We start from the raw sequence: 27,999 nt of genomic DNA, 5'->3' as shown, positions 1-27,999 counted from the left end.
ATTCATAAATATATTTTCTTCATCTGACAAACTGACTTCCGCATACAACTGCAAGGGATGTCATTCCAGCCCCAACTAGAAGACGGATGATAAACTACGACACATTCTTCGTTGTCGTTCTTATTATTGGGTTGCCCTGGGTGCCAGAACCTGGAAGGGAGGAAAGAGCATCAGGGTGTTTCCCACAGTGATGCTGGGAAAGAGAAAACAAGAGTAAGCAAGCATGAAGATGTGGTGGGAATTTGTGGAAAGCAGATTCAGGTGTGTACAAATCAACTGTCTCCACCACCCACGTCTGACATGTCCCTGGAAAACAGGGCCACTGCACTCAATATTCTCTTAGCTTGTTACCTAACTGTTCTCCCAGAACACATCCCAGAGGCTACTTTATTCTACTTCATCTCTAGGTCTTGGTACCCAGGGACTGTCATTCCATGTGCTTCCTTATATGATGAAAAGGTCTCTCCTTATTCTTGTGTTTTAATAAAGGGTTTTTTTTAACTTTACAATAGTCTTATTTTAGAGACTGAAAAGATGTTTAAAATATCTAGATACTCTACTTATTTCTAATATCTAGGACAAGTAATTTAACATCCTCGATTCCTATTTTTCTTCTCTGAAGACTGAGAATGAGAATAACATCACTACCTATATCTCACAACAGAAATCAGGATAGAATATGAGAACATACTAAGATACTAGAGTTTTTAAATAATTATATAAATACAACACATAACAATATCAGAATGCTGGCTTTTGATTTATGAGAAATAATCAGTTATGATCTTGTCATTAATTTTTATTATAATGCTATAAATGAGAGTTCGGGAGATGACTCAAAAGTCAAAAGTGCTTGTGCTTTGGCAGAAAGTGTGCGAGTTCTGTTCCCAGCACACCTATTGGCACAGTCACACCGCATGTGACCTCAGCTCTGAGGAATCCAACATCCTCTCCTGGGCTCCATGGGCACCCACATGCACATGGCACACCCTCAAGAGAGACACAGATATACACACAAATAAATATAAATTAAATCCTATTGTTAAATATGTAGAAAGTCTGAAAGCATAATAAAACCCACCATGGTGTAACACCTTGGTTGGGTGACCTAGATACATATCATGCTACACTCTCAAACTCAATTTCCTCATCTCTCCTAGAGTATCAGTGACATGTGTCTCATAGGACTCCTTGATGAGGAAATGGGGAAAAAAGTAACTCCATCCCCAGCATGCACACCACCAGTGAGATGTTTTAGTTTCATAACCAACAGCTGGAACACAATAAAGTCTTCTCATGCTGCAGGACACAGGACTCCTCAAAGTAACTCTAAACTCACGTAGAATTTTCATTGTATGGTGTCTGATCAACCCATTGCCACTGTCGATGACCTGGATCAGAAAGCCCAATATAATAAACAGCATTAGGATCCAGGATATTGGTGATGAAATCCTAAGAGGAAAGAGAGAGAAAGCATTCAGCCTGGATCAAAAGCTTCTTTTTCAATTATAGAATATTTATAAGATCTTTTAAAGTTACTTTAACTATACAAAATTATAGGTCCAATATGATGCACATGTGGAAATATATAATAATCAAATCCTATTCATCTCTCTAGGCCCCTCAACAGTTTTCAAATTATAGACCAATACTCACTAACTATATATTTTAGAGGTACACTGTGATACTTTGACTGACTTTTTCTGGTCACACAGAGATGAGAAGACAAAAAAAGGATCAAGGAATAGAAGAGCCACCCCACCCCCAGGATTGCCATCTTCTCCAGCTGACCAGGACACAAAGTCATCACTCAGAGGCCTGATTTCCATCACACTGGAAACAATCTCTGTCCATGATCATAATGAATTCTCATCTCAGACTCACTCCCCTCTTTTCTTCCCCAGCACCATTCTTGAAAATTGTACATGATAGAATTTAGCAGATTTAAGCATTCTCCATTCATAAGCACAGATATTTCATTTCTGATGATTGGCTGTGACTGTCCTGATTTGATCCTCTTTCCCTAGTCAGCTCTGCGCCCTCCTCTGTTAGGCAGTGGGTACTACAGGAAGCATTAGAGTGCTGAAATCACAAACTGCTCTTTCAGGCAGAAACATTTCATCCTTCCCTCCACCCTCAGAGGTTGCATTTCTGTTGCCATGGTTCCTTGTGGGTTGTTCAGCTTCACTGAAGCAGGGACAAGGTGTAGAATGCCAAGGTTGAAGCAACCTTTCTGGCTTCCTGATGGAAAGCCTTCTGCCACATCAGCAACACCCATGTCAACAAAACTCCCTCTTGGTAAAAAGGGGCAGACAGCAGGCCAGGCCCAGGCCCCACTCTCTCCCAGGATGCACCTGCTCTTCCTGGCTGTGGATCACCATCAGATGAGCACCCATGCTGGAGCACTTCTCCTCACTCTCTCTCCAAGATGCTGAGTCATTCGAAGTGAAGTAGCAGTGGGAACTAAATGGCTTCCAGTCCTTTGGGCAACAGCTCCAGACTTTGTCTTTGGGAGAAGAAGGAAATGTAAGTGCAATGTCATAAAGTCATTTTAAAAGCTGCCTGATGTAGAGACCACATGGAAGCTGAGTCTCCTGACTTCTTCAGATACAACAAGGAGCCCCTCTCCCCTCAGATGCCTGGCAACCCAAGTCTACCTCTGTGGACACCAACTTCAAGGCCCCATTGTCCTACTGGGGTGCTGTCAGGAAAACAGAGTGTAAGAACACTCAGACACTGAGGACATAATGCCAAACAGTCTGGGTCATCAAAGAATAGAACTCATCATACCAGGAACAAGAAAGTTTTCATATTACATAAATATATACATATTTGTACATGAAAGCAATAGATAACATTAACCCAGGTAGCAAAATTACAGAGTTAGCAGACAGATATTTTTAATTAGTGATGATAAAAGTGGTAGTCAATATATTACAACAATCAAGATAACAAAACTATAGGTTTATCTAAAAACTTTAAAACGCCATGACAGAAGTTTCAAGAAAAAAAAAAAACATTCTGAAACACGTTTTAAAAATATGTTAATCATCAACAAAAAAATGATATAAAGAGCTGAATGGAAATTTTTATCTGAAAATATATTTGAAGTATTTCAGGTTGTTAATTGTATCCTGAAGGTAACAGAGATATCAGTGAACTCTCAAGGGCAGAAAAACTGAAATGAAACAGAAAAGTAAAATCTCACGTTAAAACCCTGAATGTGTACAGATGAATGAGTGCCCATAGAAATTCCAAGATTCTTCATAAGATAGATGGACAAAACAATCTCAAAAAATCATATAGAAATGCAAAAAATGCTAGAGAGCCAGAGCAATCCTGAAGGAAAAAGAATGATGTTGGAGGTATCACCAGACCTGACTTCAGGCTACACTATAGAGCATGGTACCACAACAAAAGTACACACATTGATCAACGAACACAAAAGAGAACCACAAACATGAACCCCAAAGCTACAGCCACCGGACTTTTCACTAGAAATACTTATCGGAGGAAGATAAGCTCTTCAACAAACTGTGCAGGGAAAACTAGGTACCGATGTGCAGAAGAATGAAGCTAGATCCATAGGCATTCTGTGTAAAAGTTGACTTCAAAATAGACTCTAAATGGATTAAACACCTTACTGTGAGGTCTGCGACCCTGAAATTGTTACAGAAAAAAATAAAGACAAGAGATCAAGATGTAGGCATAGGCAAAGACTCCCTGAATGGAACTGCAGGCTGCTTTACAGCAAAGAATCCAGTGAGTGAAGAGAGGGAGATCTGCTGAGAAAGGCAGGAACCCCAGACAAGCTCAAATGGTCTAGGGAGACACGTGTTTCCCAAAAGGTCTGTTGACAAAAACAGTAAACAAATTGCCTATTTAGGGTCAGACGGTGTATTCCAAACACACCTCAGTAACAGATGTCAAAGACAGTCAAGAAACTGCTTACTCGGGACCAAAGTGATGGATAGCCTTAAGCACTTCCCTCTCTTTCCGAAATCTAAGTAATACACGTTCATCAGTCCACCTTCCAGTTTAGTTTACTAGAAACACAAATTCTCTATTCAAATCTTGAGTAAATTACACTTTGTAGACACTGTAACTGAGAGTGCAACAAGATCACTATACACACACACTCATGAAAACACTTGAGGGACTGCAGAAATGCCTCAGTGGTTAAGAGTGTGTACTACTCTCAGAGAGGACTGGAGTTCAGTTCCCAGCACCCCCAACCTGTGACTCACAACCACATCCAACTCCAACTCCAGGGATCTGACACCCTCTTCTGCCTCTACAGGCTGTGCACTCACATACACCAACCCACACACAGGCACGTGCATATATACATATATTAATTAAATTAAATCTTAAACACACACCATTGAGCATGAGTCCCTGGAGAAGCTCACATTCACACCAGCAGATTTGCTTTATTCTTTCTGGAGCTCTTTTCTGTTTCTAATAAAATTCTACTCAGCCTAGTATTGCTTCTCCCTCCTTGAAACTCTTCTTTCTTGACACTAGGGGGCACACATCCCAATTATGTCTGACTGGAGACTTCTAAAAATGACTCCACAGGCAGCTGGTACTGAGTGTGTGGTATGAAGTCATGTCTCCATAGAGCTCGTTGCTGATGGATCTACCTGAGAATCGTGTTGGAAATGCTGATTTTAGGCACATTAAGTTTTACCTTTCGAGGGTGAATGCTGTTTTGTACACTCCAAGTCAGTGTAATTCAGTTCTTTCGTAATTGCTTTTTCATCAGGAAGCTGAGTATGTTGTTTAAACAAAGCTGTAAAACAGAATAAAACAATTCATTTTTCTGGTAGTGCTAAGACTTTTTTTTTTTTTTACTTTTACCTTCCTACATTCTTTGTAGAAACAAAACCTATAAATGTCCAGTTACCTGAGTCGTTAGAGCCTGCGTGGGACAGATTCTCCATCACCACAGAGTGTGGAGCCTGTGGTCCTAACACTTGGGTATTAGAGTGAGGAAGAATGGAAGTTTCAGGTCATCCTTAACTATGCAAGTTACTATACTTGTTTGGTTGGTTTAGCTAGCTAGTTAGTTGAGTTTAGTTGGCTGGTTGGTTAACTTAGTTGGTAACTTAGTTGTTGGTTAGTTGATTATTTAGTTAGTTAGATAGTTAGTTAGTTTATAGCTAGCCTGGGCTACATGAGACCTTACCACAAATAGAGATATTTTTACAATCCCTCACAGCCAGTATTACCCTGCTCCTAGTAATTTATGACCACAGATATTTTTAGGAAGATCTAGAAAGACAGGACAGAACCATAATCCTGGGGACTTTTCAACAATTAATGGAGGGTACAATAAAGACTACATCTTAGATGATAAGTTCTATTAAGTATGTATGCACCCCAGGAAACGTGAGGGAGAAATGAGCTAACTCAGAGCAGTTCCAGGTTACCTGAGCACGGAAGTTATAAAAGACCGACACTGATCAAAAGGACTTTGTTTTCGTCCTCTTCTTTCCTGTATCTCCCTCCACCCCAGCTCTGACTTCTCGGGGTCCCCACACTTTCAAGGAGTTCCTAACTTAAAACTAACTCACCATTCCTCTAGAAATTGAATTTTCTTTCTTCTCCTCCTCATCTCCCACTTGTTCCTGGAGTTCCTGGCTTTCCCTTCTGCTCATTTACCAAACATTCCTGAAGTAGATGTCAATGGCTCCTCCTGTCTACTGATCAGTCATCTTCCTGTGGGACTTCTCACATGACCCTGCCTGCTTCTCTTCCTCCTTAACTCTTGGGAGACAGTGACTCCCTCCTGTTTTGCTTGGTCCTGCTTGCTGCTGTTTCCTGTGCTCTTTCCTACCTGTTTCCTTCTACACCCACCTCTCTTGAAACGGAACTTTGCATTCAGTTCCTTCTGTATTTCTCTTTCTCCTCCAAATTCCTCTTCCTTAGTGATATTCACTGTCCTAGGTTGGTGGGGTGGGGGTGGAGAATAGAAATGATTATTCTGCTTTTCAGTCTGTTTTTGTTATCTACTGCCTATAAGCAAAGGTCTTCTAAAATGTACACCTCGCCGGGCGGTGGTGGCGCACGCCTTTATCCCAGCACTCGGGAGGCAGAGCCAGGTGGATCTCTGTGAGTTCGAGGCCAGCCTGGGCTACCAAGTGAGTTCCAGGAAAGGCGCAAAGCTACACAGAGAAACCCTGTCTCGAAAAACCAAAAAAAAAAAAAAATTGTACACCTCTTTCCTAAAACATGTTAATATGCATCAACTAAATTGTGCATCTGAGATATAGGTGAGCATAAACAAAACTTAAATCATCATAATTCAACTCAAACATGCAATTCACCTTCTTCCTCTTCAAATAACTTCATCATTGCTGACTTTATGAAATCAAAATATTAAAGTCATATCTCCTTCCTAATTCTCAGCTATCAATAATTGACCAAAACATCACATCCTTTTGGTCCAACTTATCTCTTCTCCAGTGCATCACTAGCATGATATTTCGACCAAACCCCTAGTGCTGCTCAAATGGATTATGAATCAGCGTACTAATTTCTCCTTCCCTTCATTTTCACATCTCTATAAGAGCAAGCTTCTCTAAGTCAGTTTTAATTTTATCAAGTCCTGCTTCACATTCTTCAATGAATCTCCATGACTGGGGCACATTACAAAACTGGACACACTTCTCAACCTTCCCTATATGAATATCCATTTAGACTATGCCTTTGCAGTTCTCTTCTCAAGAGACTGGTCTATGTCTACATCACCTCATCTGAGCTGCCTTTAAGAGTTCTTTGGCCACTAAAATACACAAAGGCAAATGTGTGTGCACTCCATGTTGGGCTTGGCTTACTGCCACCATCATTCCTGAAAGTCTGAAGTGACCATGGGAAGCTGGGTTGTCTGTTACTGATGTATGACTCCATGAGAAAGAGTAAGTTCACCTAGGACCATGGGAATCTCCAAGACAGAACAGTCTCGGCTAAGCCACCAAGAAAGAATTAAATAAATAGTTCAATTAACATACTAAGTTTCATGTTGGTTAATGGTTGAGCAACAACTAAATGAAATAACATTAAGAGTGGATGCCTGTGTAACATGGTATGCACTGTTTTGTGATCTGAGTCCAGTTTTGTCTGCCCCTACAGTTTCATGCTTAGTTCTCCATTGTTGGAGCCCATGTAGGTTTCCTAGCAGCTTTACCCAGCAGGTCTGCATAAAGAGGATGATTGGATCACAGGCCTGAGTACCAGGTGTCTGAGATGGTCTGCACTTGGCTGTGCTGGGGAGGTCTTTTGCTCCACCCATTGGCATTCCTTTAAAAACCCTAGGGCAGAGACAGTCAGGGCCCAATGGATTAGGATCCAGGCTCACACGAGGATAGCCTATATTTTCTATCTTTTTCTCTCCCCTCTATCCTTCTATCTAATATTTTCTGCTGCTTCTACTCAAGAGTACTCTGAGGAAATGTGGGGGTGTAATGGCCCCCACACTCCATGTAGCACTATACATGACATTAATGTGTACTTATGTTTGCCCGTATTTCCCACGCCCCCACATGTCTAGGACATTGCTGGCACACACAGGTCTAGGTGTCATCTGCTCCAAGCTTTTCTTAGCCCCCTGTGCTTACTCCTTACTTCTAACCTGCACAGCATTTCCCATGCAATTTTTTAAGCACTGGTTCACTTGACTGCTCTCTAAATTTTCTAAGACTGGGGATTGTAGCTATTTCTGGACTCTCTGACATGCTGCCCAATGCATAGTAAATGGATATTACTAATTATTGCATGAATAAATAAAACATCTACATGAAAATATAGTTTATACATTTATGTTTTTGATAAATTTGAAGGCCAATGTACAAAGAATTCCACTATTTTCTAAATTAGCTTTCAGTTGTCACATAATTTCAAACAGAAAATAAATGATTAGAAGGGACTGCACTGGAGCACTGTCCCTGGAATAGCTCTGTCCATGTCTTCTAAGCCTCTACTCATTCTGAAATATAGATGTCTCTGCGTCCAAATGCTGATGATGAGGAAATACAGGCTTGTTCTAGTTACTGGATCCTAACACAGATGCCCCAGGATTTCACTCTGTGACACCAACAAACAAATGCATGCTTCTCCAGTGAGAGTGAATGACTTTTTTGAAGAGTTATTCTGAAACAGAGGGAAATTCCCAGTGTCATCCATCTCTCCAGAGAGTGTCTGTCTCAGGTTACTGGATCACCTTCTGTCTAATGAGTCCCTTTCCTTCTCTGTGTTTAATTCTCCAAGGGGCATACTTACTGATCAGGGCAACTGAGAATAAGATTTTCAATAGCAGTAAAAGTATTATGAATGAGGTGAGGAGCAACTTGGAGAATCTGTGACAACTTTCATGACTCATGGTCTTCTTTCGAGGACCTGAAAGACAAACCAAATTCATGTCTTCAGCTCTGTTCCTATTTCCTCTTCTTTCTCCTATTCTACTCTTTTTGTGCATGATAAACACTAGTAACATGATGTTTGAAATTATAGGAAAATGCAAACAGGAAATATCAGGTTAATTATAGAAACATTACAATATGTACAAAATCACTCATTCCTGACACTGAGAAGGATTGTTGTCAGTATTTTGGTATGTATCTTTCCAACAAGTTTAAAGCTTTTACATATAAATATATATTTTCCACAACTGGAACATCATTAACCACTGGTTTGTGACCATCATTTTATTTGACAATATATCACGATTTTTTTAGTTTATATTTTTTGGTTTTATTTTGAGACAGGGTCTTGGTATGTACTCCAGGCAGACTTTGAATGCATTATATAGTCCAAGCTGGCCTCAAACTCACAGTAACCCCACTGCCTCTAACTCCTGAGTTTTGTGATTACAAACTTGTGCCAGCACATCTGGATGAACATTATTCTATATTATATCTTCCTTATCAGTTTTATTATGGTTGCATAGTATTTTATTATATACTTCTAAAGTCTTCCAGCTTGCTTCCAACTTCAAATATGCATTAGTCAAGAAGTCACATTTTATAATAAAGTCACCAATGTTTTTAGTCACCACTTCTAAGAGAGTTTCAATACTTCCCAACCATGGGTGAGGTCCTGGGTTCTACCCCCATCACAGGAGGGAGAGAGTGAAAGAAACTACTCAACACCTGGATGCCAACAGACTATGTCACCAGATGGAGGGGGAAATCAGTATGACATGGTTTAACTTTGAAACAATTTGTTACACATATTTATGTGTGTTTATATGTAGAAAAGATACAATAACATGGGTGGTGGAATTTTCTCTAAATGGTAAAAGACAACACCTTCCTTCTCCATTGTACAATCCCACAACCTTTCACATCTGTCTACAGGCAACACACTTGGTTGAGACTCCAGTGACCCAGAGGCATGGCCAGCGGCTAACATCATCTTTGTCCTTCACTTCATCACTAAGAGCAGCAGAAAATGGTTTCTTACCTGGAGGAGAGTCTGCATTCATGTCTGAGAAATCAAGTTTATTCATGAGGGTCTTGTTAATTTAAATGTTTCTGAAAACGTGTTGAGAAGAAATCTTCCAATGCCCTCAGAAGATGTGTGTCATCCCTTCTTTAAAACAGGTCCTAAACGAGAAACAAATTATCCCGATACCAGCTAGAGATGAGAGGCAGTAACAGACAGCTGCCCTGAGCATGCAGCATGAGGTCCCTTCTCCTGACCTGCGAAGGGAGAATCGCAGGTGGAGAATGCACCCAGGATCATTATACAATCATAGAGATACCAAGAACTCAATGGGGGAGAGAAGAAAACAGGAAGGAATGGAAAAGAGGAACCAGGCCATTAGAGAAGTCAAACTTCTCACAGAGTTAAGATTCTGACACTCGGTCTGAGCTGACCTCTACAATAAAGCCTCCATTTCCCGTCTTGTGCTGTGATTCCTACTCCTTCCTGGTCCCTGTAGAGCTGCCTCTTCACCTACCTGAGGCTTTAACACCACACTCAAGTTGCTCCATGGACAGAAGCATTCTTAAACAGAAAGACACCTAGTATACACCCTAGACTGTCCCACCTCATGAGTACAGTGTCTTCATTCTGTTCAGTCTCTGGAACCCACGACAGCTCTATCTGTGGCATGGATACCCCCCTTAACCCGCCTGAGCTCTGACACCCAGTTCTTCCACACCCCAGCAAGGATTTTCTCTTTCTCTTGAAAGTCACTGAGTTCCCACCTTGTGTTTTCCACTCCCACACTCTCTACCTTGCCTGGTTCCTGGAACCCATGACAGTTTACACTCTGTGAACTTCCCCTCAGTCTGCTGAGACCTCCGTACCCCAATCTGACTTGGAGCTAACACTGCACTGGGGCCCACTCTCGCCTCGTCCAAGTGCTGAGGTGTCACACTAGGCTGGCCTTGAGGACCCTCTGCTCACTCACTCATTCAGGGTTCTGACTTCCCACAAGAAGTGGCCTCAAGCATGGATGTCTTCTCACCCTGCTTGACCTCAGAGGCTCTGCACCTGTCCACTCTCAGACACAGCTGACCTTGTCACCTCTCAGGCTCTGAAGTCTCACACCAGGCTGCTGCTTGTGGACTCACTCCCCATTCAAGACACATTTCCCCTCACTGCTCAGGCTCCAATTCTGCTGTCAAACCAGCCCTCTGCACAGACAGATCATTGACTCCCCACACCCTACCCTACCATGAACGCCTACCCTGCCTTGTCCTGTATAATGCTTCACTCGAAATTGCATTATTTAATAAGGAAAGGGAAAATAGTATTTTTAAAGGATAAAAGATGAACAAGAGAATTACCAGTTCTCCATATGTGGTTCAGAGAACCAGTGATTCATTCAAAGACACCCTCTCATCTGTAACCACTTATTCCAGAGTCTCTATCATTCAAATTCCTTATAAAAAATTGAGTTCTAAAGTTACCTCTATCTCCCTAGGAAAAAAATCACATTGTGCATGAAATATACTGTATGATCAACTATCCCAGTACCTAACTGGCTTACAGCATCAAACACTTATTTCTTGATCACATTTTGCTTGTGCTTAGGGTCTGCTTAAGGATAATTAATTCTGCTTAGATGCTTTTGTGCATATCCTCATTCTGGAGCCACAACCACAGCATAGTTGAACATGCAATGTACTCCACTCTTTTAATATTGTGGTCAGGGCTAGGAATATGGCTCAGCAGGTATAGGTGTTTGCTACCAAGCCTGATCACCCAACTTCAATCCCTAAACATAAGAGAGAACCATGTTCTACAGGTTGTCCTAACTTCCATGTCCATCTACACACACACACACACACACACACACACACACACACACACACACACACAAATGAATAATATAGTGGTCATTAAAAAGTCATTCATATAACATTGGTCAATGGCCTTCACTTGCCGAAACCTGTAATTAGGTAGAAAGACAGCCTACCTACACTGTAGGTCCCACAGGAAAATGTGTCAAGAGCATCGAAGTTTAATTCCTCCACAGAGAATTATGCAAACTACTTCTAATCACTTTACTTATCTAGCTAAAAGACTGCTAACAGCATCCTCAAAAATGTGGTATAAACAGCAAAAGAAACATTTATTGGGATGGAGAGACAGCTTACAGGATACGGGGGGAAAATCTTTCCCAACAGGAGTCATGAACTGAACGGAGAGTTCTCAAAGGATGAAATACAGATGGCCAATAGATACGTAAAAATGTGTTTAAGCTGGGCAGTGGTGGCACATGCTTTTAATCCCAGCACTCAGTAGGCTTAGCCAGGTGGATCACTATGAGTTCAAGGCCAGCCTGGTTTACTGAGCGAGTTCTAGGATAGGCTCCAAAAAGAAAAAAGAAAAAAAAAACACACACACAGAGAAACCTTGTCTCAAAAGAACTGAAAACAAACAGAAAAAAAATGCAAAGAAATAATAAGTTTATGGAGCTCAAAATACATGGAGGTGGGTTTTCTTCAGATTTACAGTTTAAAATGAGTGTGTTTAATGTGCCATGAGAATAAATCAATATTGAGAACTTCTGTAAAGAACTGAAATTCTTTAAAAGCAAATGGTGAAAGTTAAGGGTTGAAGAATGCGGTGTCTGCTGTTAAGTACTCAGTGGCTGGGTCATGCAACCTGCAGTCATCGTGAGATCCTCGGGACGCATCAGCTAAGTGGTAGAGAGGCCAGAGCACACAGGCTCTGCAGACTCCCGGTTCTGAGTGGTGCTTTCCTGTGAGTGGAAAGCATGCTCAGACCTAGCCAGTCAGAGGTTCTTGGAGGAAGAGGCTGCACCTTCCTGCACAGGAAGAGCTGTTGAGGTGTCAGTATGCAGTGTTTAGCCTGATAGGGCCACCCAATCCAGCGAACCCTGAGCTGTGTGCAGAGGGCCAGCAGGGTGAGGGGCAGTGTACACAGTCCCTGAGGCCTCAACAGACGCAAGTGAGAGCAGTCGCACATGGCGGCAGGATCCTGGCCTGGACAGAGGGAAGGGCTTCGCGCGGCAGTGCCCTCCTGTGCTCAGCATCCCTGAGGGCGCTACACCAGCAGTTCTCCACTTTGCTAACAATGTGACACTTTAATACGGCTCCTCATTTTGTGGTAACCCCCAACTATAAAATTATATTTGTTGCTAATTCATAACTGTAATTTTGCTATTGTTATGTATCAATGTAAATAGCTGCGTTTTCCAAAGGTCTTTGGTAACCCCGGTGAAAGGGTCATTCAAACATCCCAGAGACTGTGACCCACAAGTTGAGAAGCCAAGCGCTACACAGACCAAAAGATCTGAGTTCTGCTGGGGAGGAGGGTGACCACGCCCTTCTCCACCTGGTTCACCACTCTCCCTGCTCCCACCCAGTGCTCATCCAAGACAGAGGCTCTGACTTGGTGGCAGCCTCGTACTACATGTTCACACAGTATGCTTCCTGCAGTTCCTGGGGAGCTGGAAATGGAGCCCCAGTGGCTGGTGGTACTATTGGGGTCTCCCCTCCTCCCCACTGTGTGGACCTTAGGGTCAAAGGAAGCAGCCCGGTGCCCAGCACTTTCCCATCTCGCTGTGTATGCTGCACATGTCGTCTGTGGTCTGAGCAGCTTTTGCTGCTGGGTGCCTTTTCAGGCATCAAGTCCAGCTGAGGCTATGCAAGAGACAGAAAGCCAAGTTTCAGTATCTGACCCCAGACACTCACAGGGATGCTTGGAAATACTGGCTATTCTGCAAAATGAGCAAATGAGCTGCATAGGAAGGTCGAGAGATTGCAGAAGCCTCTCCAATGCACAGCAGTTCAACCAATCAGAAACCAGTGCACAAGTAATAACAGTAAGTCTGAGCAAACATTTCTTAGACTCCAGTAGCAGAAAAGGAAAGCCTGGCCCAGCCCCTCCCACAGATGTTTTTCCAGAGAAGTAGGTCTGGGAGCTAAGACACTCAACCGGGCCACTGTCCTAGCCTTCCCTTGGAGGCTTGTCCTTTCCCCTGGGCTTGTTCTAGCAAGAGTCAGAGCTAAAACAGGACATCATCTGCAGTTAAACCCAAGCTCCGAATATTTCAGGCAGATGTAGCAGCTCCCCCCCCACACACACCGGAAACAGCTGCTGTTGGAAAGCATGGGCTCCACGTGACAGGAGACTGGGCTCCTGGGATGGGCTCAGGTGATCAGAATCCTCCTGGCTCCTGACCCCTTCCCTCCAAGAACACTAACAGCTCCTCTCTAGTCCATGGAGAAAATTCCCTGCCCTGAAATTGTGGGAATTGTCTGAGAAAGGCTGGATTAAAACAGTTCCCTGTTGCCCCAGTGTGGTTTAAATCACAAACCACAGGTCTCTCCTCTCCTGACACCTCTGCTCCACTTCTGAACCAAAAGTGACACTTGTTTCCCATTACTTGGCAGCACCTGATCCCAGCACTCAAGACCAGAGCAGGACGATCATGATATTAAGGGGTGTTTGGTACATTAGAAATTGTTCAACTTTGTAGAAATAGAAGGTGATTGAATGTGCTTTGCATAATCTTAGTTCGAAACATGTAGTACAATTAAAAACTTATTTCAGTTGAGGGGGCTGATGAATTATCCAAACCCTGGGGCTTAAAGTAACAGACGATTAAGTGTTTTTTACAGGTCCATTCATTGACCTGGGCTCCCCTAGGTAGTTTTCAGTTTAATATCACCCTGTAAACACAGACCCTATTTAATTTTGTGACATATCTGTGTATTTAAAGGTGCTCTGAGAAAAATTAAAGAGCACATAAAATACAGAGTAGAGTGGAGGCTCCAGAACTGAGTACTGGGGCGATGTTACAGTTCAAGTTCACTCTACCGTGCTGTCAGAGGAGCTTAGTGAAGGGGGACCTTTCTGCTTCCTTTGTCCCATCTCTGTTGTAGAAACAATAATGGGGAAAGCTCACTTTCAACAAAGTAAAAGTCCCCCCAGATGTCAGGCTGTGATTTCCCACACCTTTAATCCAGGTACTTGGGAGAGAGATCTCTGAGTTTGAGGCCATCCTGGTCTACAGAGTAAGTTCTAGGACAGCCAGAACTACATAGAGAAACTCTGTCTAGGGAACAAAAAAAGTCCCACCAGAATTATTGTGCACCTTCTTCTCTGGGAAGTGAAATTGTAAATCTGAAAACACATGGAACTGAAACCTGCATAGAAAGAACTTGAGTTTGATTGTGGTCAGGAAATGAGCAGCTAATGAAAGGCACAGTTGCAGGAACTCTGGGGTCACATTGGGATGGCCATGTGTAGATAAGATCCCACTTCTGTGTGGAATCTTCACAAGGAAATCTCACAGGAAGAAAGTCAACAGCAATTTCAAGGACCTGGGTGTTGGGAGAAATAGGATGGTGATGGTGAACTGAAAATTTAGACCAAGAGAAGTTCTGGAGACCAATGTGCACCGTGGTGACAACAGTCAATAGTATTACAGCGTGACAGGAATTTGTTCAGGAAGACCTTAAGTGTTCTTTCTGCACAAACACAAATAAATGGCCACTGCCTTCAGTAATGCATGTGTTGGCTAACCTATAATCATTTTCTAGTATATACGTACATCAGATCAGCACATCGATATCTTAAGCATACAGAAGTTTATTTGTCAGTTATACATCAACAAAGCCAAAGAGGAAAGACAAACGGCAGATGGGGCAGAATCACAGCATCCAATCAGTAAGTAAAACCTTAGCATCAGACAGACCTTAGCAGAGAGACACATGTGCATTCTGTGTGTGCACAAAAGGGTCTCTAGCTGGCAGGGAGAAAATGCTTCTTTTATGAATGAGAAAATGGATGAATGAGGACAAATGTGAGCCAATGTTCTCATAAATGGAAGAGTCTGTGACCCAGCTGACTAAAATTCTGCAGACATGGAGATTTTACTAAGAGTCTGGGTTTAGGGTCAAATATCTTTAATCCCAGAACTAGAGAAGGAAAGGCAGGAGGATCTTTGTAAGTATGAGACTAGCCTGGTCTACATAGTGAGTTCTAGGACAGCCAGAGCTACATAGTGAGACCCTCACTCCAGAGAGAGAGGGAGAGAGAGAGAGAGAGAGAGAGAGAGAGAGAGAGAGAGAGAGAGAGAGAGAGAAATTACTAAGACCCAGGCTTACTAACACCATTCCAAGCACCTATGTTTGATCCCTAAGGGGACCAAAGGAGGACCTCTCTAGCTATCTCCATGATTATGGATTCCACTCCAACCACGTCATGTGTCCATAGAGAATGTTTGCTTCATAAGACAGCTGCATCATCTCACAAACTGACCTATAATAACCATCATAAGAGATGTCACTTCAGCCTCATCCTTTAATGTTTGGGTGATAATTTAGCACAACATAAAATCCGTTCTTGCCACTGGGTTCCTCTGAGTGCCAGAGTCTCAAAGAGAAAAAGATGAGAGTAATTCTCTCAATAATTACTTTGAAAAGGGATACAGGCAATAGGGGTCTGAAAGCTGGGAGTGAACTTTGTGGAAATCAAGGTCATGTGTGCCCAAATTACTCCTCCCCCACTAGGCATGCAGCTTCTCCTCCACTTGAATCTCTGGCTCTCCCTTGAAAACTGAGCCCACAGCACCTTATTGTATTATGTAATATGAAGGCAAGTATTCCAAAGGCTCACCTCTATTTGATCATTCCTACACCCTTTCTAAAACTTTCTTAATTGATGAAAATATTTCCCATCAGTACTATGGGCCAATAGTTTTATCCTTTTCTAAATAACATTTTTATTTACTCTTTGAGATCTTAATACAATATATTTTGATCATATTCTTTCCCATCCTCACCTTCTTCTGGATCTTTCCCAAGCTCCCTACCCACCCAACTTCATGTTCTTTTTTCTCTCATTAAAAGAACAAATACATGGAGTCCATTTGTGTTTGTCAACTGCTCCTGAGCATGGGGCCTGCCCTGGAGTGTGGTTCATATACCTAGTGACACTCCACTAGGGAAAGCTGGTTTTCCCCTCCAGAAGCCATCAATGGGAAGAGCATCTCTGTTAGGGGTGGGACTCTGTGCCCACGTCCCCTCCTTCATGCTGGGATTTGGTCTGACTTGAGCTTGTGCAGGTCTAATGTAGCTGTCACAGTCTCTGTGAGCTCGTGTGTCCATCTGATCTTCTTAAATGGAATGATTTACAGCCTGAGGAACTAACTAAAGTATACACACCTTCTATTTATCATACCTTGGACAAGTAATTTAATTTCTGGTATTCTCAGTTCCCTATCTTAAAATTTGGGACTACAGTACCATGGTGATACAATTGTATAAGAGAAGAGAGATTTCCTGCTGGGATATACCACATGAGAATGAGAAACCACAACACAGAATCACTCAGACCACATACAGAGATGCAACATCTTAAAACAAGAAAATAAGAGTTGTAGCATTCAAACCTACTCAACCCAATACACAAATACTATAAAGTGGGAACTCAAAGGGGGAAGGAAAGACATGTGAAGAAGAGGAGAAGAGAAACCACGTTATGAGAGAACTCTGTCCTAAGATACTCTGCAGCAAACATAAATTCATGTGCTTCTATATGCAAACATGGTTTGAGACAAACCGGACAACATTTGAAAACACTTAAGGCATGACAACATCCATTTTGACTGAACAGCAAGTTCTAACACCACATTCTAGAGGACCATTGACCCTTCTCCATTGTGTGGGCTCCCACTTCCCACTCAGCTGCCTCCTGCAGGGGGAAGGCAAAGCTCACACATCCTGGTCTTCTGAAGCTGCTCTCCTGAGCTCTCTGCTTCCCACTGTCTTCATAACTCACTCATGGGCACTCTCCACTCACTGGGCCACTGGCCACATCCTGACACAGCTCTGGTTAGCAGCTGTGAGAGGAGGCTGTCTCTCTCCTCATGCCTCTCTTCCCTTGATCCCTGCACTGCTTAGCAGGAGCTTCCTGGATTCACAGCACTGTTGGGAACAGTTGGGAGAATTAATGGATCATAATATACCAGAGGGGAACTTAAGGTAGTTGCTAATAATGGGATCATTTGAGTTCCTCCTGCAGACGTCTTCCAGCTCATACCCACATGCTCAGCCTCCAACTCTTCCAAACACTTCCCTTCTTGAAATCTCCTCAGGCTGCTCCCATGTTCATACACATAATAAGTAAACAGCACGTGTTTTGCTGCCTTGAGAACCAGCCTCCAGCAGCACAGGGCTTGAGGGAGAGCCTACAGAACCAGGAATCCTGGACTTTTTTATCTGTTAGAGAGGGAACATACACACACACACACACACACACACACACACACACACACACAGAGAGAGAGAGAGAGAGAGAGAGGATCTTTCTATCATCTCTCTCAGTTCTTCATTTCTCTCCTTACCTCTATCCATAAATGTCCCTCTGTCTCTCTTGATGTCTTCATTCTGGCTAACTTGATTTTATTGCCCTTACAACTTTATACCCCAGCAAAATCTTTCAGGCAATATAAAAATTACAATGTGGTTACATTCTATTTTTCAAGTGAATGATTACAATGAATACAGGTAAAAACATGTGTTTCATCTCCCTTACATGATTAAACAAAATCATCCCAAGAACCCACGTGCATTCACCTCCAAGTAACTCGTTATCGATTAACAGAGTGTAAGCAATCAGGGTTTTTTTTCTCAGCCAGTTCTTTTACTAGCAGGCTGCATTTTGCAGTTACAAAGAAAGAACCAATTATTTTATTATTTGTCACAAAATGTAATCTTAAAAGAAATCTTTGAAGAATCACAAATCTAAACTTTTGTATTTGAAAAACAGTCAGTAATCTCTACTTTAAACCCTCAGGGTGCATACCCATTCAGCAACAGGTTTTTTGTTTCTTGGTTTATATCAGGAAAATGAGGGCAGAAATGGGCACAAGGAATTAATCACTATATTTGATCACCAAGCAATTTTAGCAAAAAAGGCACATCAGCTGGTAATAATTGGACTAATTTGATTTTGTTTTCGAAATTTAACAAGCCCCTCACTCAACTATGTGCCTTTCATACAAAAGCATGAGAAAATCTAGAAACACAAAAAACACAAACAAAGTGTGTTTGTGTGTTTGTGTGTGTGTGTGTGTGTGTGTGTGTGTGTATGTGTGTGTTCTCTATGCAAATGTGCCAGTGGCCCTGTCAAGGTAGCAGCAGGTGACAGTTAAGTTTCGGGAAGCAGACCCACAAAAAAAATCCTCATGAGTGAATCTCAAATAAGCATAGCCCTGAGAACCTCAGCCCCAGAATGTCTCTTGCTACTGCTGTGCATTTCCATCTTTGCTGCTGCCATTTTTCTCTGGTATCTGGCATGGTGTGAATGGGCATAGAGAGATCCCTACTGCCCTTAATGCAGTATGGTCATCTCTTGGTAACATCTGGTTCTACTGGACAGTTTTACTCAGAGAGTTAAGTTTTACCTGTGGATTATTTTGAAGATGATTTCCTCCTAAGCAATTATTTTATATAATAATAGTGTTAGTTGAAATAGGATTTTGATGATTGAGTAGTTTTAACAAATATAGTAAGGGGTTATGATAGAGGTTAGTTTAGTGGAAAAGTTAACATAGGTAAAGGTGGGATAAAATGTTGCCCCTGCCTCTGATAAAGCAGAGGCTGCCGAGGATGAAAAACAAAACAAGGAAGTGTCATACAGCTAGAATACATGAGTTTCTATTGAGGAACCATATAGACTGTGGCTTAGGTTATTGATTAAGAAAAACAATTGAGTCCCAGAAGCTCAGCTAGCTTAAATTCTTCTAATCTTATTGTTGGGAGATGTGTTCATAGGTCTCAGAGTGCATCATAGCTGAAACACAGCCTTAAAAAAATAACTTAAGGTTAGATTGAGATGTTTTTATGAATAGCTCCAAGGTGGAAAACCCTAGGAAACTAATTTAAAACTTCAGGTCAAGCCTGTGTCCCCTGAACTGATGCCTTCCTTCCTTTCCTGGGTGTTCCCTCTCAGGACCAGACATCTTGCTGAAGGTCTCATGTCACAACTGAGGAAAGGCTCCTTCACCAGTCTTTTGTGCTGACTCCTGGTGCTAATCCCTGAGGAGTCTCCACTTACACCCTGAGGCTTTAGCACTCCACCAAGGTCACCTCCATGTGCAGAAGCCCTCATCCCCCTGGAAGGTACTGAGTGGCCATACAGAGCTATCTCTCCAGGTAGACAGCATCCTTACCTTGCCAGTCTCTGAAACCCACACCAGCTCTGCCTTCTGCACAGACACTCTCCTCCGCCTATTTGACCACTGCACCCAATGCCAGGACATCCACAACCAGGCAAGGATGCTCTCCTCACCCTACTAGACACTAAGGTTCCACACTGAGGTCCAACGTAGGAATACGCTTTACACATGCCTGGTCTACCCTCTGCAAAGAAGATCCTTTCAATTTTCTGTGTCTCTGAATCCAACCCAGTATGGACAGCTGCCCTCCTCACTATGTCTGGGTACATTACTCACCATGAGAGGGCACATGTGCTCTCCTCACTCTACACAGGTGCACTCCTCACTCTCTACACAGGTGCACTCCTCACTATACACAGGTGCACTCCTCATTATACACAGGTGCACTCCTCACTCTACACAGGTGCACTCCTCACTCTACACAGGTACACTCCTCACTCTACACAGGTGCACTCCTCACTATACACAGGTGCACTCCTCACTATACACAGGTGAACTGCTCACTCTACACAGGTGCACTCCTCACTATACACACGTGCACTGCTCACTCTACACAGGTACACTCCTCACTCTACACAGGTGCACTCCTCACTATACACACGTGCACTGCTCACTCTACACAGGTGCACTCCTCACTATACACAGGTGCACTCCTCACTATACACAGGTGAACTCCTCACTCTACACAGGTGCACTCCTCACTATACACAGGTGAACTCCTCACTATACACAGGTGCACTCCTCACTCTACACACGTGCACTCCTCACTTGTCCAATTGCCCAGTTCCTCCATCAGGACCCTCTCCTCTCCTATTTGCAGTTCTGACTCCCCATAGGAAGTGCCCAGTGAGTTCATACTCTCCTGACCAGGCTGGAGCACAGACTCCCTACAAGTGACCATTCCACAGCATAGCTGCCCTCCTCACCTCTCAGGCTCTGATGTCTCACACTAGACTGCTGCTTGGAGACTCTCTCCTGAATCCAGACACTTTCTCACCAGCATGCTGACATTCCCCTCAATGCTTGGGCTCCAGTTCTGCTGTCAGGCCAGCCCTCAGCACCGTCACCCAGACCCTGAACCAGACCATTGTTGCCCCACACCTGATCCTTCCACAGACACCTGCCTTGCCCTCCCTACACCATTCTTTATTCAGTAAGTTACTAAGTAACTGAGGTGCTGCAAGGAAAGAAACCAGATATGACAGAATTAAAGTCCTGTTTAATTATTGAGCTATTGACTATTTCCATAGCGATAAATATCCCTACACACCACTTCACTCCAACCACAAATGCTCAAGGTTTCACCCTCTCAGCAAAACATATTTCTAAATTATCATATCTCACATACACTAAAATAAGTCGTTCACACTGTTTAAGTGACGTCCAACAACAAATATTTCTCATTTGTGTATGTCCTAAGAGTCTGTCTACGGGTCACTGTAATTCTGTTCAGCTTCTTTCCACATTTATTATTTGGGAGCCAGGATCAATGAGAATAGCACCTTTCCTGTTTGCTCAGGAGATGTTTTGTTTCGGTTTCAAAATAGACCATTAGCCCCATCAGTAGAAAAGAGGTACTATTGTAACACAAGCATGAAATATTGAAACTTGCTGGAGAGATGGCTTAGTGGTTAAGAACACTGGATGCTCATACAAAGGTCTTGAGTTGAATTCCCAGCAACCACATGGTGACTCACAACCATCTCTAGTGGAATCTGATGCCCTGTTGTGGCAGGAAGTCATACATGCAGATAGAGCACTTCACATGTATAAACAAAATACTCAAACTTGTGCTTTATTTATCCCTGGTATTGAACTAAATTAGTGTCATATGGGTTGAGTGTTGGGTGTCTGTCATGTACACCATTGTGTCTGTCAGGAAGCAGTGAGGGAGTGCCTGGGACAGTGATGGTGCACATTCTCCTGTTCACCTTCTCTTCCTCCTTAACAATTGGGAAACAGTGGCTCCCCCCAGTTTTGCCTTGTCCTGCTTGCTGCTGTTTCCTGTGCTCTTTCCTACCTGTTTTCTTCTACACCCACATCTCTTAAAACAGAACATTGCACCCAGTTCCTTCTGTATCTCTCTTTCTCCTCCAAATTCCTCTTCCTTAGTGATATTCATTGTCCTGGGTTGTTGGGGTTGGGGTGGGGAGTAGAAGTGGTTGTTTTGTTTTTTAGTCTGTTTTTGTTATCTACTGCCTATAAGCAAAGGTCTTCTAAAATGTACACCTCCTTCCTAAAACATGTTAATATGAATCAACTAAACTGTGCATCTGAGATTTAGGCGAACATAAACAAAACTTAAATCATCTTATTCCAACTCAAACCTGCTACTCATCTTCTTCCTCTTCAAATAACTTCATGATTGCTGACTTTATGAAATCAGAATATTAAAGTCATATCTCCTTCCTAATTCTCAGCTATCAATAATTGACCAAAACATCACATCCTTTTGGTCCAACTTATCTCTTCTCCTGTGCATCACTCACATGATCTTTGGATCAAATCCCTAGTGCTGCTCAAACGGTTTCTGAATCAACGTCCTAATTTCTCTTTCCCTTCATATTCACATCTCTATAAGAGCAAACTTCTCTAAGTCAGTTTTAATTTTTTCATGCCCTGCTTCACATTCTTCAGTGAATCTCCGTGACTGTGGCATGTTTCAAAACTGAACACACTTCTCAACCTTCCCTATATAAATATCCATTTAGACTATGCCTTTGGAGTTCCCTTCTCAAGAGACTGGTCTATGTCTACATCACCTCATCTGAGCTGCCGTTGAGAGTTCTTTGGCCACTAAATTACACAAAGGCAAATGTGTGTGCGCTCCATGTTGGGCTTGGCTTACTGTCACCATCCTTCCTGAAAGTATGAAGTTGCCATGGGAAGCTGGGTTGTCTGTTACTGATGTATGACTCCATGAGAAAGAGTAAGTTCACCTAGGACCATGGAATCTCCAAGAGAGACCGGTCTCGGCTAAGCCACCAAGAAAGAATTAAATAAATAGTTCAATTAACATACTAAATTTTAAGTTGGTTAGTGGTTGAGCAACAGCTTCTGAAAAAATAACATTAAGAGTGGATGCCTGTGTAATATGGTATGCACTGCTTTGTGATCTGAGTCCAGTTTTGTCTGCCCCTACAGTTTCATGCTTAGTTCTCCATTGTTGGAGCCCATGTAGGTTTCCTAGCAGCTTTACCCAGCAGGTCTGCATAAAGAGGATGATTGGATCACAGGCCTGAGTACCAGGTGTCTGAGATGGTCTCCACTTGGCTGTGCTGGGCAAGGTCTTTTGCTCCACCCATTGGTATTCCTTTAAAAACCCTAAGTCAAAGACAGTCAGGGCCTGACGGATTAGGATCCAGGCCCATTCGAGGATATCCTGTATTGTCTATCTTTTTCTCTCCCCTCTATCCCTCTATCTAATATTTTCTGCTGCTTTCTACTCAAGAGTACTCTGGGGAAATGTGGGGGTATTTTTGGCCCACACACTCCATGTAGCACTATACATGACAGTAATGTGTACTTATATTTGCCCATATTTCCTATGTCCCCACATGTCTAGAACATTGCTGGCACACACAGGTCTAGGTGTCATCTGCTCCAAGCTTTTCTTAGCCTCCTGTGCTTACTTCTTGCTTCACACCTGCAGAGCATTTCCCATGCAATTTTTTTTTAATTTTTATTTTGCAATACAATTCAGTTCTACATATCAGCCACGGATTCCCCTGTTCTCCCCCCTCCCGTCCCCCTCCCCTTCCCCCCAGTCTGCCCCCCATTCCCATCTTCTCCAGGGCAAAGCCTTCCCCGCAGACTGAAATCAACCTGGTAGACTCAGTCCAGGCAGGTCCAGTACCCCTCCCAGGCCGAGCCAAGCAATCCTGCATAGGCCCCAGGTTACAAACAGCCAACTCATGCAATGAGCACAGGACCCGGTCCCACTGCCTGGATGCCTCCCAAACAGACCAGGCCAATCAACTGTCTCACCCATTCAGAGGGCCTGATCCAGTTGGTGACCCCTCAGCCATTGGTTCATAGTTCATGTGTTTCCATTCGTTTGGCTATTTGTCTGTGCTTTATCCAACCTTGCTCTCAACAATTTCTCGCTCATAAAAACCCTCCTCAGAGATCCACCCAGGGCCTAGCCATGGATCTCTGCATCCAGATCCCTCAGTAGTTGGATGGGATTTCTAGCACGACAGTTAGGATGTTTGACCATCCCATTGCCAGAATAGGTCAGTTCAGGCTGTCTCTTGACCATTGCCAGCAGTCTGTTGTGGGGGTATCTTTGTAGATTTCTGTGGGCCTCTCTAGCACTTTGCTTCTTCCTATTCTCATGTGGTTTTCATTTATCATGGTCTCCTATTCCTTGTTCTCCCTCTCTGTTCTTGATCCAGCTGGGATCTCCCGCTCCGCCAAGCTCTCTTTCCCTCAACCCTCGCCCTTCATTACCCCCACTCATGTCCAGGCTGTTCATGTAGATCTCATCCATTTCTCCATCATTGGGCAATCCCCGTGTCTTTCTTGGGGTCCTGTTTTCCAGGTAGCCTCCCTGGTGATGTGAGTAGCAGTCCAGTCATCCTTGTTCCACATCTAGTATCCTCTTATGAGTGAGTACATACCATGTTTGTCTTTCTGAGTCTGGGTTGCCTCACTCAGGATGATTTTTTCTAGATCCATCCATTTGTCTGCAAACCTCATGATGTCATTGTTTTTCTCTGCTGAGTAGTATTCCATTGTGTATATGTACCACATTTTGTTTATCCATTCTTCAGTTGAAGGGCATCTAGGTTGTTTCCATGTTCTGGCTATTACAAACAATGCTGATATGAACATAGCTGAACAAGTGCTCTTGTGGTATGATTGAGCATTCCTTGGGTATATGCCCAAGAGTGGTATAGCTGGATTTTGGGGGAGATTGATTCCCAATTTTCTAAGAAAGCGCCATATTGATTTCCAAAGTGGTTGTACAAGTTTGCATTCCCACCAGCAGTGGAGGAGAGTTCCCCTAGCTCCACATCCTCTCTAGCATAAGGTGTCTTCAGTGTTTTTGATCTTAGCCATTCTGACAGGCATAAGGTGGTATCTCAGAGTTGTTTTGATTTGCATTGCCCTGATAATTAGGGATGTTGAGCAACTCCTTAAATGTCTTCCAGCCATTTGAGTTTCCTCTGTTGAGAATTCTCTGTTTAGTTCTATAGCCCATTTCTTAATTGGACTGTTGGGCATTTTGATGTCTAATTTCTTAAGTTCCTTATATATTCTGGATATCAGTCCTCTGTCAGATGTGGGGTTGGTGAAGATCTTTTCCCATTCTGTAGGCTGTCACTTTGCCTTGTTGATCATATCCTTTGCTCTACAAAAGCTTCTCAGTTTCAAGAGGTCCCATTGATTGATTGTTTCTCTCAGTGTCTGTGCAACTGGTGTTATATTTAAGAAGTGATCTCCTATGTGAATGCGTTCAAGACTACTTCCTACTTTCTCTTCTAGCAGGTTCAGAGTAGCTGGATTTATGTTGAGGTCCTTGATCCACTTGGACTTAAGTTTTGTGCAGAGTGATAGATATGGATCTATTTTCAGCCTTCTACATATTGATATCCAGTTATGCCAGCACCATTTGTTGAAGATGCTTTCTTTTTTCCATTGTGCACTTTTGGCTTCTTTTTCATAGGTGTGCGGATTAATGTCAGGGTCTTCAATTCGATTCCATTGGTCCACATGTTGGTTTTTATGCCAGTACCAAGCTGTTTTTATTACTGAAGCTCTATAGTAGAGCTTGAAGTCAGGGATCGTGATGCCTCCAGAGGTTGTGTTATTGTACAGGATTCTTTTGGCTATCCTGGGTTTTTTGTTTTTCCATATGAAGTTGAGTATTATTCTTTCCAGGTCTGTGAAGAATTGTGTTGGGATTTTGATGGGGATTTCATTGAAGGCCAATATATAAAGAATTCCACTACTTTCTAAATTAGCATTCATGTCTCATACAATCTGGAACAAAAAAGTAAATGATTAGAAGGAACTCCACTGGAGCACTGTCCCAGAAATAGCTCTGTCTATGTCTTCTAATCTCTCTACTCATTCAAAATATAGGTGTCTATCTGTCCAAATGCTGCTGATGAGGAAATACAGGTTTGTCCTCCTTACTGGATCCTAACACAGATGCCCCAGGATTTCACTCTGTGACACCAACAAACAAATGCATGCTTCTCCAGTGAGATTGAATGACTTTTACAGAAGAGTTATTCTGAAACAGAGAGAAATTCCCAATGTCATCCATCCCTCCAGAGAGTGTCTGTCTCAGGTTACTGGGTCCCTTTTCTTCTCTGTGTTTAATTCTCCAAGGGGCATACTTACTGATCAGAGCAACTGAGAATAAGATTTTCAATAGCAGTAAAAGTATTATGAATGAGATGAGGAGCAACTTGGAGAATCTGTGACAACTTTCATGACTCATGGTCTTCTTTTGAGGAGCTGAAAGACAAACCAAATTCATGTCTTCAGCTCTGTTCCTATTTCCTCTTCTTTCTCCTATTCTACTCTTTGTGCGTGATAAACACTAGTAACGTGATGTTCAAAGTAATAGCAAAATGCAAACAGGAAATATCAGGTTAATTATAGAAACATTACAATATGTACAAAATCACTCATTCCTGACACTGAGAATGATTCTTGTCAGTATTTTGGTATGTATCTTTCCAACAAGTTTAAAGCTTTTACATATAAATATATATTTTCCACAATTGGAACATCATAAACATTGATTTGGTACCATCATTTTCTTTGACATTACATCATGACTTTTTTAGTTTATGATTTCTTTGTTTTGTTTTTGAGATAGGGTCTTGGTATTTACCCCAGGCAGACTTTGAATGCATTATGTGGTCCAAGCTGGCCTCAAACTCACAACAACCCCACTGCGTCTAACTCCTAAGTTTTGTGACAACAGGCTTGTGCCAGCACGTCTGGATGAACATTATCCTATATTATCATGTCTTCTTTATCAGTTTTATTATGGTTGCATAGTATTTATTATATACTTTTAAAGTCTTCCAGCTTGCTTCCAACTTCAAATATGCAGTAGTCAAGAAGTCACATTTTGTGATACAGTCACCACGTTTTTAGTCACCACTTCTAAGAGAGTTACAATACTTCCCAACCATGGGTGAGGTCCTGGATTTTGTTCCCATCACAGGAGGGAGAGAAGGAAGATACTCAACAACTTGATGCCAACAGACTATGACATGTCAACAGATGGAAGGGGAAATCAGTATGCCATGGTTTAACTTCGAAATAATTTGTTACACTTATTTATGTGTGTTTATATGTAGAAAAGATACAATAACATGGGTGGTGGGATTTTCTCTAGATGGTAAAAAGACAACACCTTCCTTTTCCATTGTACAATCCCACAACCTTTCACATCTGTCTACAGGCAACACACTTGGTTGAGACTCCAGTGACTCAGAGGCATAGCCAGTGGCTAACATCATCTTTGTCCTTTACATCATCACTCACTAGGAGCATCAAAAAAATGCTTTCTTACCTGGAGGAGAGTCTGCATCCATGTCTGAGAAATCAAGTTTATTCATGAGGGTCTTGTTAATATAAATGTTTTCTGAAAACGTGTTGAGAAGAAATCTTCCAATGCCCTCAGAAGATGTGTGCCATCCCTTCTTTAAAATAGGTCCTGAACAAGAAACAAATTATCCCAATACCAGCTAAACATGAGAGGAAATACCAGATAGCTGCCTTGAGAATAAACCATGAGATACAGTCCCGTGACCTGCAAAAGGAGAGTCACAGGTGGAGAATGCACCCAGTATCATTATACAATCATAGAAATACCAAGAACTCAATGGGGGAGAGAAGAAAACAGGAAGGAATGGAAAAGAGGAACCAGGCCATTAGAGAAGTCAAACTTCTCACAGAGTTGAGATTCTGACACTCGGTCTGAGCTGACCTCTACAATAAAGCCTCCGTTTCCCGTCTTGTGCTGTGATTCCTACTCCTTCCTGGTCCCTGTAGAGCTACCTCCTGACCTCCCTGAGCCTTTAACACCACACTCAAGTCGCCCCGATGGACAGAAGAGTTCCTCAAACCAAAGGTACCTAGTTTACACCCTAGACTGTCCCACCTCATGGGGACAGTGTCTTCACCCTGCTCAGTCTGTAGAATCCACGACAGCTCTATCTGAGGCCTGGATACTCCCTAAACCTGCCTGAACTCTGACAGCCCAGTTCTTACACAACCCAGCAAGGATTTCCTCCTTCTCTTGAAAGTCACTAAGTTCCCACCTTGTGTTTTCCACTCCCACATGTACCTTGCCT

General features: G+C 42.6%; 1 protein-coding gene across 1 annotated transcript; it reads right to left on the bottom strand.

Annotated features, from left to right (window-relative positions):
* Positions 1–2: 2 nt before the first annotated feature.
* On the bottom strand, positions 3–27,988 carry LOC131906499 (C-type lectin domain family 4 member A-like). The gene is made up of 7 exons (XM_059257117.1): positions 27,967–27,988; positions 27,216–27,359; positions 26,027–26,143; positions 4,694–4,795; positions 2,355–2,506; positions 1,340–1,452; positions 3–150 (listed from the first exon to the last, which is right to left on the bottom strand). Exons 1-7 carry the CDS (start codon positions 27,986–27,988, stop codon positions 3–5), a joined length of 798 nt encoding a protein of 265 aa, XP_059113100.1.
* Positions 27,989–27,999: the final 11 nt, after the last annotated feature.

This window comes from Peromyscus eremicus, chromosome 3 (genome assembly GCF_949786415.1).
Source record: "Peromyscus eremicus chromosome 3, PerEre_H2_v1, whole genome shotgun sequence".
NCBI lineage: Eukaryota > Metazoa > Chordata > Mammalia > Rodentia > Cricetidae > Peromyscus > Peromyscus eremicus.
Note: the sequence above shows the minus strand (reverse complement) of the source record. Positions and strands in the feature narration are given on the sequence as shown.

Bases quoted from the DNA above. Each gene is read 5' to 3' on its own strand.
- LOC131906499 (XM_059257117.1), bottom strand. From the start codon at position 27,988: ATGTGGGAGTGGAAAACACAAG. The intron at 26,144-27,215 runs GTAAGAAAGCAT...TTTGTCTTTCAG, and splicing joins GGATGCAGACTCTCCTCCAG to CTCCTCAAAAGAAGACCATG. The intron at 2,507-4,693 runs GTAAAACTTAAT...CTTCTCCCAAAG, and splicing joins ACAGCATTCACCCTCGAAAG to ACAAAGTCTGGAGCTGTTGC.